This window comes from Schistocerca cancellata, chromosome 2 (genome assembly GCF_023864275.1).
Source record: "Schistocerca cancellata isolate TAMUIC-IGC-003103 chromosome 2, iqSchCanc2.1, whole genome shotgun sequence".
NCBI classification, from domain to species: domain Eukaryota; kingdom Metazoa; phylum Arthropoda; class Insecta; order Orthoptera; family Acrididae; genus Schistocerca; species Schistocerca cancellata.
In genome coordinates this window covers 707,124,627-707,149,226 of record NC_064627.1, presented here as the reverse complement: position 1 = coordinate 707,149,226, position 24,600 = coordinate 707,124,627, and the positions used below count along the sequence as shown (strand labels likewise).

Genomic DNA, 24,600 nt, shown 5'->3' with positions numbered 1-24,600 from the left:
TTTCACTTCTGCCTTTGACCACGACTCTATAACTCCCCTTCTCTTCATAGCTCCGGGAAGACTGAGCGGCTGGCCTCCGCTTTGCGCAGGCACTGCGACAGCGCCATCTGCTTGATAGCGGTTGATCTCTACACCATGGAGTATCGGTGTTTTGCACGTGCGCGTTCGCCTGCCGTGTCGTCTTTTGCCCATATCACAAAACTCTGCCCACAGTCGACAGGGAAAACTTATTTTCCAAACAAACAAACAAAAAAAAAAAAAATAAAAATAAAAATAAAATAAAAAAAGAGCCATAAGTTTATGTAAACGCAATCAACAGTGTAACACAGGAATCAACTTAATTTTTCGAGGAACTCCTCGACAGAGTAGAAGAAGTGATCCGTGAGGAAACCCTTCAGCTTCGATTTGAAAGCGCATGGACTGCTGCTAAGATTTTTTTATTCTTGTGGTAACTTATTGAACGACTTTCTGCACAAGAGTCAAGGAAGTGCGATCGAAATGCAGATAGGATTTCTGCCTAGTATTAACTGAGCGAAAGCTGCTAATTCTTGGGAATAATCTGATATCGTTAGCAAGCGACAACAGTAAAGAATACATATATTGAGGGGCCAATGTCAGAACACCCAGACTTGTGAACACGGGCCGACAAGATGTTCGCGAACTTATACTACTTATTGCCCAAACCGCCCATTTCTGAACCAAAAATATCCTTTGACAATGGGAACAGTTACTCCAAAATATAATACCATACGTCATAAGCGAATGAAAATAAGCGAAGTAGACTACTTTTAGTGTCAAACTATCACATACTTCAGCGTTCGAAAAGTAAAAATGACAGCATTAACTCTTCGAACAAGATCCTGAATGTGAGCTTTCCATGACAGTTTATTGTCTGTCTGAACACCTAGAAATTTGAACTGTTCAGTTTCACTAATCATATGCCCATTCTGTGAAATTAAAACGTCGGGATGTGTTCAGTTGTGTGTTAGAAAATATAAAAACTGAGTCTTACTGTGATTTAGTGTTAATTTATTTTCTACAAGCCATGAACTTTTATCACGAACGGTACTATCTGAAACAGTGCCATTGTTGCACACAACATCCTTTACTACCAAGCTAGTGTCATCAGCAAACAGAAATATTTTAGAATCACCTGTAACACTAGAGGGCAAATCATTTATATAGATAAGGAAAGCCATTCTCAACACTGTGGATAATGAGCTTCTGCTGTCTGTTGTTAAAGTAAGACGTGAACCAATTGTGAGCTACTGCCCCTATTCCATAATGGTCCAACTTCACAATATTTTGTGGTCAACACAATCAAACACCTTAATTAAATAAAAAAAAAGATGCCTAGCGCTAGAAACCTTTTGTTCAATCCATCCAGTACCTCAGAGAGAAAAGAGAATATAGCATTTTCAGTTGTTAAACCACTTCTAAAACCTAACTATACGTTTGATAGCAAATTATGTGAGATAAAATGATCAATTATCTTTACAAACAAAGTCTTTTCAATAACTTTAGCAACACTTACGGCATAAAAATAGATCTCAGATTGTCTACATTATTCCTTTTTCCCTTTTTATGAATCGGCTTTACAACAGAGTACTTTAGTCGTTCAGGAAACTAACGATTCTTAAAGGATAAATTGCAAATATGGCTAAGTATAGGACTAACATGTGCAGCGCAATACTTTAATATTCTACTAGATACTCCATCATATCCATGAGAGTCCTTGGTCTTCAGTGATTTAATTATTGACTTAATATCCCCCCTGTCAGTATAACAGACGAGGATTTCAGACTTCAGTCTCGGAAAGGCATTTTCCAAGAGAGCTATAGAAACTAAGTTTTTATTAAATGAACCAGCAATTTTCAGGAAGTGATTGTTAATTACTGTAAATATATCTGAATTAACAGTAACAGAAATATTTTTACTAAGTACTGAATTTATATCATCGATCTTGTGCTGCTGACCAGACACTTCCTTCATGGCAGACCATATGGTTTTAACTTTATACTGTGAATTAGCTATTCTATTTGCATACTACATACATTTTGCCTTCCTAATAAGGTTCTTAAGTACCTTACTGTTTGTGATGGGATGCTGTAACTGGATTGTGATTACTTGTAACCTTTTGATATAATTACCACTTTGTTGCACATGGTATCATTATCTCAGTAGTCAGCCATCCAGGCTGCCTTTTACTGCTAATACCCTGTTTTGAACTTTCTAACGGAAAGGCACTTTCAAAAAGCATGAGAAATGTGTTAAGGAAAGCATTACATTATTCATCTGTGCCGACCGCGGTGGCCAAGCGGTTCTAGGCGCTTCAGTCCGGAACCGCGCGACTGCTACGGTCGCAGGTTCGAATCCTTCCTAGGGCATGGATGTGTGTTATGTCCTTAGGTTAGTTAGGTTTAAGTAGTTCTAAGTTCTAGGAGACTGATGACCTCAGATGTTAAGTCCCATAGTGCTCAGAGCCATTTGAACCATTTTTTATTCATCTGTGTTATCGGCACTATAAACATCCTGCCACTCTGGTTCCTTAATCAGGTTTAAAAACCTCTCTATTGCCATTGGATTGGCTTTTCTACTTAGTTTGTAATTATATATAACAGTCGTCTTAGTATAAAAACCTTTTACTGTTAAAATTTGTGCATCACAGTCTGAAAGGCTATTCACCTTTTTTACAAAGAGAATGCCCATCTAGTAATGAAGAATGAATAAAAATATTGTCTATGGCTGTGCTACTGTTCCCCTGCACCCTAGTTGAAAAAAACACAGTCTGTATCAGATCATATGAATGTGCGAGATTTTCCAACATCCTTCTTTTTGTTTTGTAGGGTGAGCAACCACAGCCAAACTTCGACATTTTTCCAAAGAAAATTCCGCACTGGCAGTATCAATGATTTTTATTAAATCTGCGACCGGTTTCGCACCACTTATCGGTGCATCCTCACGCAATCTGTACAAAAAATAATATAATAAGAGCTCATATAAACTATTCAATCCCCCAATTCTGAGGTATAAACTGAACTTTTAAACAACTAGTTTTTTGAATGACACAAAAAAGTACTCACATAGGCTATTTATAAAATGGTAACGTTGAACATTGCCCTGTAGCCACTCCCCACCATTCACGTCCAATATGCCGCCCCCTGGTGAAAGCGGTAGTTAAAATTTAAAAATATTTATTTAAAATTTTTAAATGATGGGAGGGGCAATGACCTAGAAAATAAAAATAAAATATGATGCTGATAAAACTCTCCTAAACACGGACGACGAAGAGCACAAACATTAGCATGAACAAACAGCGGAATTATGGCCATGTAAACATGTCACAACATCCAGTGCAAGCTGAGAGGAGCCGCGCGGCAGCGGACACGGCCTGACTGACTGGCGAAACCCGGAAAGCGCTCACGCAGTGGCGCGAGAATTGCCAGAGGCCGGATGACGCCTACAAGGTGTGAAGAGTGTGGGGTTCTGAACATTTGATAATTCCTTATGTCTATTTTTTAAAAAAGTCTAATACCATACCAGGTGGCCAATATGAAACATGACAGGTAGTTAAAACCATAAAAATAATAAATGTGGCTCAAAATCGGCCGTAAGTGCGCATTTGCGGGAGACAGGTCACCATATCACCGGTATCCAGAACAACATGCGGGTGTTACACTTGGAAAATAAGGCAACACACATAATGTTTTGGAAGAGATTGAAATCTTCAGAGTTCTGAAGAAATCCCCTCGCTCCTCGCTTAATGCCCCGACCGATCTGAGGCACAAGGGTCTTTTAGAAAATTTTGATTACTTAAACAGATAGCCTTACCCCTATAGCTTACTTGTTAGTGGGTTCTATCCTATATATTTTTATGCGTACTCCGGGACTTACGCATTCAAAACCTTCACGTTTATTATTCTTATGGCTTTAACTAACTGTCATGTTTTATATTGGCAACCTAGTGCGGTATTAGACATAAAAAAATAGGCATAAGGAATTATCAAATGTTCAGCACCCCACACTCTTCACACCTTGTAGGCGTCATCCGGCCTCTGGCAATTCTCGCGCCACTGCGTGAGCGCTTTCCGGGTTTCGCCAGTCAGTCAGGCCGAGTCCGCTGCCGCGCGGCTCCTCTCAGCTTGCACGGGATGTTCTGACATGTTTACATGGCCATAATTCCGCTGTTTGTTCATGCTAATGTTTGTGCTCTTCGTCGTCCGTGTTTAGGGGAGTTTTATCAGCATCATATTTTATTTTTATTTTCTAGGTCATTGCCCCTCCCATCATTTAAAAATTTTAAAAAAATATTTTTAAATTTTAACTACCGCTTTCACCAGGGGGCGGCATATTGGACGTGAATGGTGGGGAGTGGCTACAGGGCAATGTTCAACGTTACCATTTTATAAATAGCCTATGTGAGTACTTTTTTGTGTCATTCAAAAAACTAGTTGTTTAAAAGTTCAGTTTATACCTCAGAATTGGGGGACTGAATAGTTTATATGAGCTCTTATTATATTATTTTTTGTACAACTTGCGTGAGGATGCACCCATAAGTGGTGCGAAACCGGTCGCAGATTTAATAAAAATCATTGATACTGCCAGTGCGGAATTTTCTTTGGAAAAATCTCTTTTGTTTTCTTTTCTTTTTTTTTTTTGCACCATCACACACAAAATTAATGTGGAAGCCACCATACATAACTAATTTTTGGTACTTCCTATTAAGTGAACCAAGAACCCTCTCCAGCTTGAGCATAAATGCTCTGAAGTCAGAATTAGGGGACCTATAAACAAAAACAATTAGAAGTTTAGTTTCACTAAATTTAACTGCCCCTGCACAACATTCAAATAACTATTCAGTGGAGTGTAGAGATACGTCTACAGACTCAAATGGTATACTGTGTTTTTTTTTTTTTTTTTTTTTTTACGTACATGACCACCCTCCCACTCCACAAAGAACACCTTGAGAAAAGAAATCTGTATCCTGGTAAACGAAGCCTCTGAATTTTCAAATTATTTAAGTGGTGCTCTGATATACTAGTAATGTCAGAGTCACCATCTACAAGCAGTTGACTGACTTTATCTCTAATACCTCTTATATTTTGATGAAATATGTCAATTCCTTCACTACTTGGATATCTGGCCTCCTTTGAAGGTGACTCCTTTATTAGAGGGACTTTAAGCAGGGATACCTATCAGCTGCCTTCAGTCAAGAGGTGCAACTCTAACACCAGCTACTACAAGAATTTTCCCATGAGTGATCTCACAACCGCCCACTACGCTGTCATCTATAAGATTTGCCAACATTCCCTTTCCACACGTACTGATGTGCAGGCCATGCTTAATGAAACCCGATCTATTGATAGAGTCAACTGGCACCACTGCCCTCTGCCATCAGTGCCTTCTCCAACCCTATGATTGTGGTTTAGTGGATAGCATTGCTGCCACTGAATCATGGGATACCGGGTTCGATTCCCGGCTGGGTTGGTGATTTTCTCTGCCCGAGGACTGGGTGTTTGTGTTGTCATCATCATTTCTTCTTCATCATCATCATCATTGGTGAAAGTGGCTAGATTGGACTATGTAAAAAAAGGAGTCTGAAAAAAATTGAGATTTCGTATGGGCGGATGACCGTACAGTTGAGCGCCCCACAAACAAAACATCATCATAATCATCCAGCTCCATAATAACACGCCTAACAGCAGCATTAAGATGAGACCGATCATAACGCTGAAACAGCTGCACGAAGTGCGCATTAGTGCCACCAGTTTGAGTAGCTATCTTTACCAAGTCACCACCTACATCTAACTTCCCATCCCTATCAAGACTTTTCCCAGCTTCGCCTACAATTACTACGTGATACTCTTTCGTATCCTGCTTAATTCCCCTATGTTGTCAGTCATCTGAGCCAATCCTGCACTAGGCTTCCCACACCGCTGGTGACCTGGTGTTCACTCCCCAACACTTCCTGCAACTGCTGGCCCCTACCTCTGCCATGCGAACTACCTAGCAGCAGAACCTTCTTCTTTCTGTTAGGCTATGCAACTGATCGAGGTCTCCTAACTGCAGAGAACTTCTTCATGTTCCCTACATCTACAGCTACATGAGGCTCCTCTCCAGTCACCTCTTACAGTTCGTCAAATCAATTGCATATACGCAAAGTATAACTGTCTGAATAGCTCCTCTTCCCAGCTCCCTTCTTGCCAACTGTTAATTCCCATTCTTCACCACCCTTCACCCTCCTCAACCTATCTAGTTCCTCCTTTGCTTTTTGTGACTTCATCTGAAGGGCGCAGATCTGATGTGCCAATTAGACAGAATTTGGCACGATATCGCTTAGGAGAACATAAAACAACTGTCTCAATCAATGCCAAGGAGAATAATTGCTTGCTTAAGGGCCAGAGTTGGAGCAATGCGTTACTGACTTGCTCGATTTGTGAAGCGCTTTCTCTTGGATAAATGATCTACCTTTTCTGAAACTGTCATCATTTGTTTGTCTGTACATGTACATCACATCTAACGATTTCCCTCCCATTCGGTTAATCCCTTCGTGGTGCGTCTTTTATTTTTTTTATATCTTTTTGTCTTAGAGGGTAAATACTGTGTATTGGCAGATGGCCACCACAAGCTATGACACAACACACTTGAGGCTACGGCATACTATGCGAAGTTTTGAGCCTCTTGTTTCTTTCTGTTCTTTGAAGTTAGTTACAGTCCCACTAAGTTAATATTGAATTAATAGTAACTTTCATTTTAAAAATAGATCCGATGACAGACTTAGATATGTACTGTATTATGTGTTTTGTATAACTATGCTTGCGAAAGAGATTGCACCAACTCGAAGGCACATTTAAAACGTGTATTGCAGAATGTTTTTCATGTTAGTTTCTAGTTCTGAAGCTCCCAACAGCACGAAAACAACTTATCCTAATTTTTTGCAAGAGCATTCCACAGCGTCACCAATCGGCGTAAAGATAACAGAAAAATATGTTTTATTCTACGTCATTGTATAAGTTAAAAAATTCTGTGCTTAGTGACACAAGCTGATTGCTTGGGTGGTGTCAAAACAGTCAGTGATGTCACTACCAAGGCACTGAACCATGTACCAAATGAGAGCTGAGCATAATGACGTTTTGGAACACAATACTAGAACGAAATAACCTTGTTACGATATGCAGACATGAGGCAACTGTGGTGAAAAATATCTATATATTTCTGTAACTTGAAGAGGAATTAGGCTACAAGTCCACCTGAACGTCACTTATACATGTACCTACATTATTTTTAAGCTTTCAAGGTTCACAAAACCCCATTTCACAACTCTTCAAATGGCAAAACTGTGATAGTCTCTGTTAAATTCCATTGTGGTTGTTGCACACTGCTAATGAATGGATCAGGTCAGGTAGCCACAGAACAATGAAACTTTATTAACACAACACATCAAGCAAGTTCAACATGAAGAAGCTTAAGAAATAACACACCTATCTAATACGACAATAACATAATAAATCAGTTTCTTAGACGGTATGGGTTCTATTGTTTACGCTAACTACGGTCACAGTGTTAAGTATACTTGCCTGTCCGAACAGGGGATCATTGACATAGTGTCTGTCTGATACACTCGCAATGACTCGGTGATTTGGACATGATATGTGAGACAGTAGATTCCGACTGTTGGTCATGGACGTGGCTGGCGTAAAGGCCAGAGTATACTACATGCTTGGCGAATGGAACTGTGATTGAGGGGCCGCTTGCATGATCGTCACGAAGTCCAAAGAACCGTTCTTTGTGAATTTCCAATGTTGACTGCCTGGAGAGCAGCCAGGCAGGGTCCTACTGTGCTGTCCAGGAGAAGAATACCGGGAAAGCGCAGTGGTGGAACATGACTCACGGAGGCAAACTAGTGCCAGTGATAGCAATGTTGCATGTGGCAAACGTTACACCACCTGGTAACAGGTGGCTACTGAGGTGTGAGTTCCTGTAGCTGGGTTGTGAGACCTGAGTTTCTCCTGGCGTATACAACTTTCAAATAACTTCCGGGAATTCAGCCAGGTAACACTTTCGACGTCCGCCGATATTTCGGCGGGAGAACACCCCGCCATTTTCAAGGCAAACTGCAGCGGACAGGCGGCGTACATGCAAATTTAAAACCTCGGTTCTCGGACTGAAGCAGGAAAGATAACACACACACTGAACAGTAGTGCCACCAACGATGACCAAAGTCAGAGCTATTGATAGTGAGACTATGAATACGCAGGTGAGGTAGCATTGACTCTGTCCCTCTGTTTTTTGACGAGGGAGAGAGCCAGATTTCAAACAGAGTTTAAACAGAAACCTCCATCCCTGTTAACAAGGTTTCTCGCTAATTTAATCTCAACTGCCTCCCTAATAATACTGTCCCAATGCTGGACGTGCATGCCAATATCTCGGTGTTATTATATAACATGAGGTGACCAGTATCCAAGCAAAGTTCGGCAATAGCAGATCTACGTGGCTGTTGTAATCGTGTGTGCCGTTTATGCTCAGTACATCGGTCCTCCACGGTCCTGATACTTTGACCAATATATGCCATGCCGCAGCTACAAGGAATACGATATACAGCCGCCTTACGCAGTCCAAGATCATCCTTAACGGAACTCAAAAGTGCTCTAATTTTAGATGGAGGTCGGAAAACGCGCCCGGGTTCCCGGGTTCGATTCCCGGCGGGGTCAGGGATTTTCTCTGCCTCGTGATGACTGGGTGATGTGTGCTGTCCTTAGGTTAGTTAGGTTTAAGTAGTTCTAAGTTCTAGGGGACTGATGACCATAGATGTTAAGTCCCATAGTGCTCAGAGCCATTTGAACAATTTTTGAGGTCGGAAAACACATTTCACATCGTATTTCCGTAAAATACGATCGATCTTGTTGGACGTGTTTCCTACGTAAGGCAAAAAGGCAGTAGACTTACGTGTTGATTCAGAATTATCATCAATCACCCGATGTACAGTTGGTCGATAGCGAAACGCACGTTCAATATGTCTATCACTATAACCATTTTGACGAAATGTAACTTCAAGATGGGACAGCTCAGCTGGCAAAGTCTCAGCGTCAGAAACGACATGTGCCCTGTGTACCAAGGTACGAAGTACCCCTTCACGCTGAGCCGGATGGTGACAACTATTAGCCTGTAAGTACAAGTCGGTGTGAGTACGTTTCCTGTAGACAGCATGTCCCAATGATCCATCATCCTTCCTCCTAACCAACACGTCAAGAAAGGGAAGGCAACCATCCTCTTCTACGTCCATCGTAAAACGAATGTTCGGGTGGATCGAGTTCAGATGTTCTAGAAAGACATTCAAATTTCGATGTGGTCTCTCTCTTCACTCGTGTTCCTCTGTCTGATTCGTTGCGGTTAATTGAGGCAAGGTTTGGTGCTGAATTAACTTATCTCTTTCGGCATGTGTTGACATCCACTTACTTTTTATTTAATGACCAGTATTACGAGCAGACAGATGGAGTTGTGATGGGTAGTCCGTTGTCTCCTGTGATCGCAAATTTGTTTATGGAAGACTTCGAGGAACGTACATTGGAGTCGGCGCCTTTGAAACCCGCCTGTTTCTTTAGATACGTTGACGATACCTTCGTTGTTTGGCCTCGTGGTAGGGAAATGAGAAATGTGCAATGTCATAATCGAGAAAAGGGCGACCGCATATCGGCAAAGGCGGTATGTCCTGACATGGCCAAGCAGGAGAAAAGAAGTGGAGTCCTGCTGGTGTCCTTTGAAAGGTGACCAGACGAAAAACAGCAAGCACTGCACAGAACAGAAGGCCTGAGAGACCACAGGATACAATCACGACCAGTGCCGTCCAGGAACAGTATACAGGCTGGACCGACACAGAGCGCGGATCTGTAAAAAGTGCGCCATGCGCAGTGAAGTCACCTGTCAGAGAAGAAACAAGAGAATGCGGCAATCGGAACCCACATTTGGAAAGGAAGAGGCCTAGCAGAGGAATGAGGCACCAAGAATGTGAGCTGAGCTAGGGCGACGTGTGGAAAGGCAGGTGCAGCCAAGGGTGCCCTAAGAGCCAGGGACAAGTCGTGTTAGAGGAGTCAAAAGAGAGAAAAGCGATGCCACCATTGGCCAGACTGGAGAGTTCACGTGCCGGACGAGTGCCGAGTGTACAGGAAGCGAAGGAAAAGGTCCACTGAAGGGGGTGTCAGCGGGGTCGGTAGCTCCAGATGATAGTGGTGCTAAAGCCTGAAGAGGTGCTGGAGGCGAGGAAGTACTAAGGTTTCCAGAATGAGATTTTCACTCTGCAGCGGAGTGTGCGCTGATATGAAACTTCCTGGCAGATTAAAACTGTGTGCCCGACCGAGACTCGAACTCGGGACCTTTGCCTTTCGCGGGCAAGTGCTCTACCAACTGAGCTACCGAAGCACGACTCACGCCCGGTACTCACAGCTTTACTTCTGCCAGTACCTCGTCTCCTACCTTCCAAACTTTACAGTACCGGGCGTGAGTCGTGCTTCGGTAGCTCAGTTGGTAGAGCACTTGCCCGCGAAAGGCAAAGGTCCCGAGTGCGAGTCTCGGTCGGGCACACAGTTTTAATCTGCCAGGAAGTTTCATATCAGCGCACACTCCGCTGCAGAGTGAAAATCTCATTCTGGAAACATCCCCCAGGCTGTGGCTAAGCCATGTCTCCGCAATATCCTTTCTTTCAGGAGTGCTAGTTCTGCAAGGTTCGCAGGAGAGCTTCTGTAAAGTTTGGAAGGTAGGAGACGAGGTACTGGCAGAAGTAAAGCTGTGAGTACCGGGCGTGAGTCGTGCTTCGGTAGCTCAGTTGGTAGAGCACTTGCCCGCGAAAGGCAAAGGTCCCGAGTTCGAGTCTCGGTCGGGCACATAGTTTTAATCTGCCAGGAAGTTTCAAGTACTAAGGTTCCAGAGACACAAAGGCCACGTAGGCCAGGATACAACCATGTCGAATGCAGAGGCCTCGAGGAAATGTTACAGGCTACAAATCCCAGGAATCGTCGTACTCCTAAGAAGACAGATGCTGCGTCGTCCATGGGTGGACGAGGCAGTATCGGGATAGGCGGGCTGCCGTCGAAGGAGATTGGAACTGCGCCGAAAGAGCTGTACTTGTGGCAGAAGCTGTGCCAACACACCTGATGTTTGCAGTGGTCCTGCCGCTGTACAGTGTAGCTAAACCAGTTGGGAAATGCCCTGGAGTAACTGTTGTATATGTTGCCATTGCCACTGTAAAAGCTGAGTTAATTGCTATTCAAGCATCGGATTAGCCATGAGTATGCGTGAATCCACATTTATTCACTCCACAAAATGCAAAAAATGAAAAAAATAGCGCCAGGTCTTCATTCATATCAAATATTCCCCATTCATTGACAATCGAAATGCATTAGATCCATTCTCACTTAATAGTGCAAGCACCTAACTTTTCAAAACCCCCTTAACACTCGCAACAAAATGAAAGAAACAGATGTACTCAGGTAGCCACAGAAAAATGGAACTTCATTAACACAATACCTCAAGTAAGTTCAACATATAGCAGCTTCAGAAATGTAGTACCACAACTAATATATCGTCCAGATCTGATATGAGAGTGTCTCAACACACCGTAACAGTTTCTCACAAAATACAAGGTGTACTGGCCTGTCCAAACACGGTATCAATGACGTAGTCAGGAAATCTTCGTATATGGACGTCGTCCATGTTTGATATGCTTGCGATGACTTGGCAGTTTGGACGGGGTGTGCGTGTTCATTGGCTCTGGTGGGTCGTGGGTATGGCCAGTGTGAAGGCCGGAGTGTATTGCACGCTCAGAAAATGGAACTCGGATTGAGAGGCTGTGCGATTGGCGTTAAGTCCAGAGGGCCGTGAAGTGTGAACTTCCGTTGTCAGCTACCTAAAGAGAAAGCCAAAAAAGCTTGGTGGTGGCACGTGACTCGCTGAGGTGCTAACGATAGCGCTGGATACGGCGAACGTAGAGCCACCTTGTACAGTGGCGGTTGCTTGGGTTGTGATCTCCTGCCGTTAAGTTACTGGTATACTGGAAGGGCTGACAGTGTTCACCATGTAATAGTAAACCACGCGAGAATTCCCAGTATCGAAAGGGCAACTACTACACAATTGCATAATGTCTATAAACACGACCTTCATGACATGATACAATAGTTCTTCACAAGAAATGGCAAAATAATATCGTTTGGTAAGTTTTGATGAAACCACCAATCATCGTAATCAGCATATAAGCTGAATAACTAAGTAACTGAGTGCAACTGATGCGAGTAGTTATCATAATAGCATTCATAAGTTAACATATTTCGATCACACTCTAAGACAAAAAAGAAATACGCACCAAGATGAAATTATTCGATGGGTACGGAAATCGGTAGATGTGATGTACATACACAGACAAACAAATGATTACAATTTCAGAAAAAACTGGATAATTTGTTCTAGAGTAAGCGATTCACAAAATGAGGAAGTCAATAAAGCGTTGGTCCACTTACGGCCCTTATGCCAGCGGTTATTCGGCTTGCCATTGATCGATAGAGTTGGTGGATGTTCTCCTCAGAAATATCGCTGGCCGGAGTGGCCGTGCGGTTCTAGGCGCTACAGTCTTGAGCCGAGCGACCGCTACGGTCGCAGGTTCGAATCCTGCTTTGGGCATGGATGTGTGTGATGTCATTAGGTTAGTTAGGTTTAATTAGTTCTAAGTTCTAGGTGACTGATGACCTCAGAAGTTAAGTCGGATAGTGGTCAGAGCCTTTTGAACCATTTCAGAAATATCGTGGAAAATCGTTCAACTGGTTGGAGGACCCTGCCCATAATGCCCCAAACGTTAGTCATTAGTGCTCAATTCGAAGCGGGGCTCATCACGGAAGACAGTTCTAGTCCAGCCAATGCAATTCCAGTCCGAAGGCGTCTCTGAAGACGCCCCCGACTGCGTTGGGATACCAACATGACTGTCACTCGCCATACAGCACGACGATCAGGAGCGGTGGTCTGGGGTACTATTTCTTTGCATAGCATGACCCTCTGATTGTGATCCACAGAATCCTTACAGCAAGCACAGTGGTATGTCGACGATATTCTACGCCCCGTTCTGTTGCCCTTCCTGGCAAGCCATCTTGGGCTTGCAATTCAGCAAGATAATGACCTCCCACGTTCTTGCTGAACCCTACCTTATCCATTAAGGTCGCCAGATCTCTGCCGAGTTGAGAATGTTTGGAGCATTATGGGCAAGGTCGTCCAACCATCTCGGGGTTTTGACGATCTAACGCACCAAATGGACAGAATTTGGCCCGATATCCCTCAGTAGGACATTCAGCAACTCTATCAGTCAATGGCAAGCCGAATAACTGCTTGCATAAGAGCGATATGTCTACCAAAGCGTTATTGACTTGCTCAATTTGTGAAGCCCTTTCTCTTGAATAAACCATCAAATTTTGCAGCCGGTTTCCGTGCTATTCGGGTAATTCCTTCGTGGTGAGCCCTTTTTTTATTGTCTGAGAGTGTAAGTGTGGATTGTTCCTTGCTGGTATTGAGGTAGAAAAAAATCTGATGCCCCAAGAATTTTACAACGGAAGCTATGGTGCTACTCAGTAGAACTCTTAAAAGTATCTCTTTACTGTGCAAGAATTGATATGATACAATCACAGCACTGAATGTGAGTTCCTTGCAGAATAAGACCATCCACAAATAGCACTGAACTTTTGCAAGCATAAGACAATTTTCACCCCAAAGTGCATGAAGAATGTGCAATCTTTGCAATCTTCGATCATTAAGAAAGAAGCTACATAAATTCATAACTACTGTATGCCCTAGAGCAACTCGTCAGAACACGTACACGTGAGATGTCATATCACTTACATGAAATTATTGGGAATGCTAGCTGAGCAATAAAGCTTCCCTCATACAGAAGGCACATACAGGCTGTCGTAACGTAACAACCACAAATCCTTGCTGATGGAACACTGGCATAGCTACTATGGGAACATTACTATCACGTACAGCAAGAGAGGGTTAGATGGCAGGGGGAGTGGTAGAGGGAGAGTGATGTTGAGCAAGACTTGACTCTGACGCTTGTGACGTTAACGTACACGAAACCACTGAGTGAGGTGGCGCAGTGGTTAGCACACTGGACTCACATTCGAGAGGAAGACGGTTCAATCCCGTGTCAGGCCATACTGATTCAGGTTTTCCTTGATTTTCCTAAATCGCTCCAGGCAAATGCCGGGATGGTTCCTTTGAAAGGGCACGGCCGACTTCCTTCCCCATCCTTCCCTAATTCGATGTGACCTCGATGTTTGGTCTCTTCCCCTAAACAGTCCAATCCAATTCGTACACGAAACCCTATTGCCCTGTGCTCGAAACAGCATTTCCCATTACTAGTCGCTGAATTTTAAAACATCAAAATTATTTACAGAGAATCTACTGGGTTTCAGTACTGACAAAACCATGGACAGAGTCACTCATTTCAATTCATCTCAATGGAGGGTAGAACTCAATACGTGAGTCACAAGTGTTTAGAAGCTTGTCGCTCATGTTTATACGTGAAATAAAGTTAGTAATTTACAACTGCTTTGGTTACAAACTGGTAAGTAGCTTAGTGACGGCTCGTGTGGCCAGACCTTACCCTGGAGTTAGCACAGGAATGCGGTGCACTCCGGGTTGTGACGATTCTGAGTAAATTAGTAAACCACCAGTGGCTGTTAATGCCTGCATAACATTAACTCACGGAAGTTTATGCTAGATCAGTAAGCATCAGTGGTATATTTCATCAAATATAAGATACATTGTAATTCCTGTTGGCAAGATGGTTAACTTTTTCTTACGGCTTATTTTATTTTCAGATCCGTGGAGATTTGGCTTTCAACTATCCCGTCATAAAGACGGCCAGGATTCACTCGAAGCAGGCGCAAAACGTGTACCTTTATCTCTTCTCCGCTGACGGAGAGCTGAACCACATGAAGAGGATAGCAAAGGCAGAGAAGTTAGCAGGTAATCCAATTTTTTGTGTCGCATTTCGGGAATTACGGTGTCTCTTTTCCCTTAGTGTGTGGGGAACATAGAAACGAAATAAAACTTTGTGGAAAAGTCAAATTGTATGTCGGACAGGGAAAAGAATCCGAATCCTTCCCTCTCTCTGACTGACCTAGCGTGTACACCTTACAGCACGTCTTTCTACGTCAGAACGTCTTTCTACTTAACACCACACTCACACTTCAGCGAAAGAAGCAGGAATACTTATAATTAGAGTCTGGCCATTTATACACTGAAGGGCCAAAGAAACTGGTACACCCACCTAATACCGTGTAAGGCCCCCGCGAGCACGCAGAAGTGCCGCAATACGACGTGGCAAGGACTGGACTAATGTCTGAGTAATGCTGGAGGGAACTGACACCATGAATCCTGCAGGGCTGTCCATAAATTCTTAAGAGTACGAGAGGGTGGAGATCTCTTATGAACAGCACGTTACAATGCATTCAAGGTATGCTCAATAATGTTCATGTATGTGGAGTTTAATGGCCAGTAGAAGTGTATTTTCTACAAAAATACTGTAGGCAACAGAATCCTGATGAATCGACAGGGATGAACAACTGTTTAAATTTTTGTTGCCAGGAGGCTCTGAGCAGCGCTGTATAAGGAACCATCACATATGGACATCCTTCTACGAAATAACTGACGTATGCGGTTGTGTCCTTGGTAATCCCACTGTCGCCAAACTCGACTTATCCTGCAAAGTGACATGCTCAAATAATTCAAAAGTAACTTGTTTTGTGAATGACGGTCTTAAAAGTGCTGTCGTCTGAGGAAATTAAAGAAGAAATACTATTGTTATGTATTCAGATGCTCAGATTTTTCTCAAAGCCGCGCATGGTGTGTCGCTGCTGTCAAGCCTAACGTTGCCTCCTAAGCCTACGTGTGCTTTAGGTGGATACACTGAAGTTGTTTGTTTGTATGCCTAACAGTTTCAAATTATGAAATCTGCTACTAATTCATTTCCGAGACAAACTTTGATATCAGTGCGAGAGGCATAAAACGCTTTCACTGATCCTGAAGTCGAAAATTCTCTAGCGTACATCCATAGCAGTTTCGGCTTCCTTTCTAACAACATTAAAGAATTAGAATATCTCGGGTTGTCTTTGCAGAAATCGTTAGGAATTGTTAAGAATGTCAAATGCAAGCTGAATGAAATTAGAAGTAGTATTGAGCAGAGGATAATTAGTAAGTTTGACGTCGTTTTGGCAAGAAATTCAGACTAATCGACTTGTATTACTATGTATAGTATCCTCTGTGGGTGGGGGGAGGGGAGAGGGGAGGGGAGGGGGCGAAGAAGAAGACGCTCCAGCAGATAGCTCTCCAGTCCAGGAATATTTGCTCAGTGTAAACAAATAACTGTCTAAAGCAACGGAACTAAATTCGCAGTAAGTTTGGATTTGTGGAGATGGGGTTGCAGGGCATAACTGTGTCACTGACATAAACATTCGAAAATACGTTCGTCACTGAGTAAGCGGACGATTTTAGAGAAAATTTTAGATTACGATATTTTTTTCCGTGTTTCTGTTTTGATGAAATTAAGCCTCCGTGTTGCCACATGTTATGTTCAAATTATCTGTGAAAACCCCATGAAAATTCGTCTAATAGTTTTATCATGTACATTGATGGAAAAACATCGCAACACCAAGACGAAGTTGTGTGACATAAACGGAAGTTGTTAGGCGTGTTTCAACATCTGATAAAGAAGTGGTGGTGTGGCAATGTTGGCCGGGAAAGTTCGGCTGCAAGTCTTACTTCAAGTGTCGCCACACTGGGGGACTTGCACGTCAGTGATGATGAGGACAACGCAACACCCAGTCCACGGGCGGAGAAAATCTCCGAGCCGGCCGGGAATGGAACCCGGACACGCTGCATTGAAGGCACGTACGTTACCACTCAGCTAAGCAGGTGGACTCTCTTTATCTGAAAGATGTTGTCTGCTCGTATTTCGCGCCAGGCGCATAAGAGCGCCACCATGAGGATGCAAACCAGGTTTGCTTTAAATACACGCTTTAACGGTCATAAGCGTTAGTTACCTTTGAGATTGGGCGTGGTTAACTGAAGTTAGTCAAGAATGCCTTTAAAACGACAAAGACGCCATTATCAGCACCTCTCTGAGTTTGAATGATATCGTCTAATATGATTACTATAAGCTGTATATTCCTTCTGTAGTACTGCAGAAAGACTTGGAAGGAATGTACTCACTGTACATGATTGCTGGCAGCGGTAATCACGGGAATTTACGATCGCAAGGAGACTGGGCTCCGGACGGCCACGTGGCACTACCGAGAGGGAAGACCATCGTGTTCGCGCGTGTAGCTCTGGAGCGTCGTACTGCATCTGCAGTTGGCACCACAGCGGCACAACGAAATATTACAATTTGGTGACTTCAAGAAAGCTCCGAGACAGACGCGCTGTAGAGTGCAGTCCACTGACACCAGGTCACTGCAATTTGTGACTTCAGTGTTGTCAAGAGAGAGCTCATTGGAGGGTAAGGTGGAAGTCGTTACGTTTTCTGATGAAAGACGATTTCTGTCTCGGAGACAGTGGTGGCCGTGTGTTGGTTAGAAGGACGCCAATTGAGGGCCTGCAACCAAACTGTCTGTGTATTAAACACAGTGGGCCCACACGTCGAGTTATGGTCTGGTGTGCGATTTCATATGACAACAGGAACACTCTCGTGGTTATCCCACGAACCCTGACTGCAAATTTGTACATTAATCTGGTGATTCGACCTGTTGTGCTGCCGTTCATGAACAGTATTCCAGGGGATGTTCTCCATCATGTAACCCAACATCCTCTATAGTGTGTCAACATTTTATCTTAGCTTGCTAATCACCAAATCTGTCTCCAGTCGAGGATATAAGGGATACCATTGGACGAAAACTCCAATGTCATCCACAAACAGCATTAACTGCCCCTGTATTGATCGAGCAAGTGCAACAGGTATGGAGCTATATTCTACAAACTGACATTAGGCATCTGCGCAGGATAATGCATGCACGTTTGTAAGCTGCAATCAACTTTCTGGCAGTTACAGCTGTTATTAACGTATCAACATTTTACATTTGTAATGGCTTATCTCGCGCTTACATTAACATGTAATCTTGCAACGTTAATCACTTAAATATGCTACCTAGACAAATTTATTCCCAATAGTTCATTACTTTACATCAATTAGTTTTTGATTTCTTCCCATCAGTGTTTTTATTGTTATATACTGGCTCTCTTCCTACAGCTTCACTCGTCTATGTATTTGAAACATAAGTGAACATTTCTCCTCTTGCCTCCTCTCAGTGTCAACACCTTCCTCCCCCCTGCCTGTGTGTTTACCTTGTCTTCCGACATTCCAACTGTCCATCTCCTCCTCAACACTCTGTCTCTCCATCTCCTCCTCTACACTCTCTTTGTCCATGTCCTCTGCCTCCTCTCTCCAATCATATCTTACTCTGCTCTCCCTGTGTCTGCTTCCCTCTCCCCCTGTGTCTGTCCATCTCTGCTTCCCCTCTTCCTTTTCCACCTGCCCACTACCTGTCTACACCTTATACCCGCCTCATGTATCATCCCCTCCTCCGCACTCTCTTTCCATTTCCTCCTCACCCTCGCTCTGCCCATCCCCTCCTCTACTCATCTCAACCTGTCCCCGGCCATGCTCACTGACGCATGTAGTCCCTGCAATACATTTCAATAATGCAGGCCGATAATACTCCCACAACACATCTGCTGTGCGGTGCGGGCAATACATCATGAAGTCGAAAATAATTTACTGGCACCTTGTGTATAGGACACAGGTCGATAAAGCAGACTAATACTACTTTAAGACAACACACCTGATATGCAGAACAGCCGACATGTCGATACCTGGAAAACAATTTATTTTCCCAGACATGTAGGCTGCTGATTTGGCTGGCTGATACTGTTCCGCTACACCTGTTGGAGCTGAAAAAACACATTTTTGCCCTTATCTCCGCTCCTATTGGAGCTAGGAGGTTATAAACGCCACAGTGCTGATACTTTTGATGCCTGCTATTTCTGTGCCAAAATTGTCTGAAATCGATCCAAGGGTTTCGAAGGGAATCCCAGACACACACACATACATTGTAATATTTGTATAGGGCGTCTCTGCTAAGAGTTGTCGCATTTTCCTCTGGTGTATCAGCAGATATTTGCAATTTCGTTTCTGTGTTGCGTAGCTGGAGTCCGCCCAAATAAATAGTGCTCATCACGTCTTTCATGCAGCGCCCAGTGTCGACGGAGAGCTTCGGTTTATTTCCTGTTACAAATAAACTGAATTTTGTGCGAAACTTTATGTGCCTGTTCGATAGAGTAGTTCGAGATTAGTCTGGTGCAATATTTATTTTATCGATATGATTAAAAGTGACAGTAAAACTCTAACAACAACCAGTACTCCAGGAGCGACAGCACAGCCCTGACGCTCGCTGACTGCTACCACCAAGCATGCATAGCTTCTGAGTCGCTGCTGGATTGCTGTTTATTCTTCGTGTTTTACTGTTCCATTTAATAACGATAAAACAAACATCGGCCTAGACTAATTTTGTAGCGCTCTATGGAATGAGAAAGTTAAATTCCTATTCAAAAATATTTTTTTTTTATAATGGGAGACAAACTGACACTTTCAGTTGATACTGGGCGTCGCACGAAATACGTGAATAGCAGCAACTTTTCAGGGTGACTCCACCTACGCAATGCAAAAAAGAAATTGTAATATGTTTCAAAAAACCAGAGAAAATGCGCCTGACGATTGTTAGGAGAGACACTCAGTACATTATGTAAAAAACTATATATAAAAAATTTTACGGTGTTTGAATATACAGAAGGAAATAGTTTTTTATTTTACAAAAATTTCACACATGCACCATTTCCCCACAACATTTCGATGAAGGTTCTGATGCTACTGACTTTCAGAGATGGTGTTATTTCAACACATTGCTATAGATGTGTTGCTGAACTCCTAAGGCTTTTTTTTGTGGGGGAGCTGAAGCCCCTGGTGTATGACGCTCCAATACCAAGCCCAGAAGATCTGGGTTCCAGTTTGGCTGAAGCTCTGCAGTAGATATTGTTCGTGAAAAATCTGGTTACTTTGAGTGTTTTAGATACTCATCAACACTAAATATGCCAGTTGTGCATCTTTGTCGTTCGTGAAGGCCACTTTTGCCTTGTCCTACGCCGAACTGTCCTACTGTCACAGTGATGTATGCAAATTTTAAAGAATGGAGTACGTCTTCTTTACCTTTCGCTCGCCAAAGTATTGACGATATGATCTGAATAGTAAATTTTGGCTAGGAGCGATGGGTATGACTATGATCTTTTAACGTTATTGGACCTGATGACGTGGCTTTAAGCCGCGAAACCAGTTGTATTTTAGTAAACAACAATTTTACCAGCTGTTATTGGAGTTCTTACTAATATCGCGTCTTTAACAGCTGATATTGCCCGGAACATAAAACAGTTTGAGACAGAAAACAGTTTATGATCACTCTCTCTGGTAGTGACACAGGGACTGGTGGAACAGACTGGCAGTCAACGCTGTCTGTGGAATTGTCAGCTGATTGGTGGTTTAGGGGCGCCGCTTGGTCCTGCCAAAAGGGGAATGGCTGCCAGCTGTGGTTCAGATAGGGACAATGGTTCGGTTTCCATGAGCACTGCAATCAGCTCCCATTACTTGTCACTGTCAACGTCCTATCGGCGGCTAAAAATGGGGAAGAGAGCTGTAGCGATGGTAGCCAGATTGTTGTCCCTGGCATGGTTAAGTAAAGCATATCCTGTCGGCAATTGAGGAGGAAGGAGGGCGAAGGAGGGGAGGTGCTATGCCTTGTTGCTCCTCCTGGAGCTGATTGTAATGCCTGACCATTTGCTCCCAGCCAGTCGCAACATCAAAGATTTGCCGCCCCCTCTTGCCAATGATAACACCATGAGCCCCCCAGGGGTCCTGGTGTAAAGTACGAACCCAGATGTAGGAGCTCACTTAGAAGTATGGTTGTGTCCGTGGGTGGTGAGCCCCCTGTATCGTGGGGGGTGGGAGCCCATGTAAAATTTCAGCCAGACTACGTCCATTTACTGAAGTGGACCACCACGTTGAAACTGGTGAATGCTTACCTGTAGTCGGATGTCGTCATTATATTGCGCATCTGCAGTTTGAAGGTGCTGCCCATACACTCGGCTTCTACACTGAATGCTGCATAGATAGGGTCTGTGGTCTGGTGCTCTATACAGATTCTGAAATGCAGATGTCGTGAATTGAGATTGTTGTCGGAAACCAGGTTGGGAGACGCCTCTTCTGTTACAAATATGGCGGAGAAGATGCGGATTGTAGCTGCAGTGGTGGTAGTGGCCATCGATCCCACATATGGAAAGTCAGAGAGGGCGTCGACAACTAACAGTCGCATTGCTCCTCAAGATCGCCCAACGAAATAAGTGTGTACCCTTTGTCAAGGGTGGCAGTGTATGGCCAAGGGTTGAAACGCTGTACCGGGGCTGATTGTGGGCGCAGACCTGGCAGCTCAAGACCAAAGATCCAATGGTGGCGTTCACACTGGGCCAGTACACATGACGCCAAGCTGCTGCCTTCATTCTGCACAGTCCCCAATGTGCAACATGGAGAAACTTCTGTTGCAGGGGCGAAGAGTGGGTGCAATTACCATCCAGCATTCAGATTCAACAAGACACTATCATTGATGATGAAGTTTTCTCAGGTTATCAGCCAAAGCGTCGTTCTGCGGCAACTTGTCGACAAGTTTATTACTAGTCATCTTCAGGCAAAGTGTGAGGTTCACGTCTACTGCGTGTCTTTATAGCTGCTGTATCACTGGCTCCTTTGCCTCGTCTGCAGCGCTATGTGATCTTGTCAGCTGGGATAGCGATTTCCAGCTGAGCTCCGCAGGGAATGTGGTGGTGGCAAGAATACGCCAAGAGCGTTTTGATGGAAGATGACAGAGGCATCAGATGGAGCAGACAGGCAGCGCCAGGACGCGACGCCCGGGCCCTCCTGCGCGTCCGCCCCACTCTTTCCGGAGGTGCGCGATTGGCACAGCCGTTGCAGGCGAGATAGAAGAGCCAGTGATCCAGCAGCTATAAAGACACAATGGACATGAATCTCACACTTCGCCAGAAGATGGGTAAAAAATTTGTTGATACATTGCCGCAGAACAACACCTTGACTCGGATGATATACCGAGAAAATTTCCTCACCGAGTTTCGCCGAGAAAGCTTGCATTACCATATACCGTCTGTCACGTTAAGCCGGTGCCCTAATGAAAAATATGGGCGCCATGTCGAGTCTGCCCCCTTAGGCAGATGGTCTGGCCAACACCACATACAGTAGACAACACCCTCAGAGGACCATAGCCTCTTTCTGCTGCTACTTGTATGCCATAATAGGGTGATCGTCGAGTATGTGTCACTGCTGGGTTCTAAAGCAAAACTCAGCACTTCACGTCTGTCAGACTCTGCATCTTGGCTACACGGCAAGTGGGAATGCGCGTCCGCATTTGAGTGCTTTGTGGTGGGTCTATAATTGATCTAGTAGTTATAGTTACTTAGGAACGACTCCCTCCGGTGCAAGGGCTGCGCCGTCGTATCGGGAAGTTTAGACTGAGGACTGAGTAGCGAAATAAGGGGCTTGTGATCGGTGATACTGTGAAACTTATTACAAAGATATACGTGGAAATTTTCGACGCCGTGTATGATAGCCAACGCCTCTTTCTCGGTATTCAAATAATTTCCTTTTTCCATATTTAATGTTTTAGATGCAGACACAATGAACTGCTCTGTGTTATAGGCGGGGAGGCAGCACTATAAAAATTCTGCAATATGAGACATGAGTGGCTAGTGTTAGGTGTTTGCTTAACTTGAACGTTGCTAAGTAAGGGGCCCACCAAAAGTCTATGGCCACAGGAAAAATTTTGAACAGGATTGGTCGTGTTTTGCGTAAATATGATGCGAATGTATTTTTCGACCACCATCTAAGATCAGGGCCATTTTAGGTCCCGTAAACGGTGATCTTTGTTTGTGTAAGGTGGGTCCTTGCAGTTGTGGCGTGTCATATATTGGTCAGACTATAAGGTTTGCGGAGAACCGGTGTACTGAGCATAAGCAGCACACACACTTACAACAGCCGAGCAAGTTCGCTATTATAGAACATTGTCTTGGCTCTCGTCATCCTATGGAATACAACAACACGGGGATTCTGGCATGTACTTCCAGCTACTGGTATAGTGTTATTAAGGAATTTGTTGAATTTAAATTAGCAAGTAACCTTATAAACAGAAGAGACATGGTGTTTTTGTTTAAATTCTTTTTGGAATCCTGCTCTCTCCCTTGTCAAAAAGCGGAGGGCCAGAGTTTATGCTACCTCGACCGTTGTTTATTAAATTCAATATTGATAACTTGTGACGTCGGTCATCTTTGGTTTGTGATGGCGCTTTTGTTTGCAGTATGTGTGTTTGTACGTGTATTTTTCGAGTTCCTCTGAACACCGAGGTTTTAAATTCGCTTGCACAGCGCTTACTTGCAACGTTTTCCTGTCGAAACATCAGTGGTTGCCGACGACGTCATCCAACAATTTATTTGACCAGTGAATACTTTCTTATTCAGTGGAAAGCTGATTTGTAGCTCGTATTTATCTTAACTTGTAACTTTTTAAAAAATCTCTATATTTTCTTACAGTTAAAGTACTTATCGATATGCTAATTTTACTTGACCAGACCTCTTGCACTTCAAGTGGACTTTTTGTGGACTCTGTTTTATTTATCGACATCACTTGCACGTTGATAAACTGATAAATCTTTTGTGATAGGTAGCTGGATGATACTCCACCTGCAGATTTCTATGAAATAATTTTCAAGAAAATTTTGTTTACCTCTTTGTTGTCGAAATATCTCCGCTTGTATAAGTGCGAAGGCTTCCACAACCTGTGTGAATTTGAAAAAAAAAATCCTTTTGGGCATTGGGCTACATTTTGAAACTAACGCCAATGTTAAACCCGACGTTTCGACCGTTTTGCATCAATCCTCTTCGGGAGGATGAAACTGCTGTTTCCTGGGGATGATCTTCCGTATGCACCACCCCATTTCGGATGTCACATGACAAGTCATTTTGATGAGCTTCAGTGGACATTTCAAACGTAAGTAACATGCGGTGGGATGGCTGCACGACGATTATTGCCTTTGTTAATGCAGCAGGTGACTGGCAGGCAACCGCGAATCGGCAGCTTGTACCCAGAAGCAGCGCTTTCATGCAGCCAGATGTCGATGACACGTGGCACTTCCCTTGTGTTGCAGTTCACATGTGGCACCGTGGATCAAGAAATGATTAACTTCAGAGACGAAGAAATGTACTCGTTCTAAAAAGTCTATCGTAGACACAATGACCTCCATCTTCACGTCGTCTAGAGTCAAGCTACGTTTTGTGTCTTTTCTGCAAGTAGCAAACAGGTGAAACAAATTTGAGTTGAATTGAATAAAATGTCAGTAGCAGCAGCACTTTTATTCTAAACGCTACTTGTTTCGGCTCTCAAGGCGATTTATCAAGTGTGGCTGTATA

General features: G+C 43.6%; 1 protein-coding gene across 1 annotated transcript in view; it reads left to right on the top strand.

Annotated features, from left to right (window-relative positions):
* The window catches only part of LOC126157977 (juvenile hormone esterase-like), a 100,812-nt gene that overhangs the window by 67,403 nt on the left and 8,809 nt on the right, over positions 1–24,600 (top strand). The window contains exon 8 of the mRNA XM_049916411.1: positions 14,853–15,000. Coding sequence (XP_049772368.1) covers positions 14,853–15,000 — 148 coding nt within the window. The remainder of the gene's footprint in view (positions 1–14,852; positions 15,001–24,600) is intronic.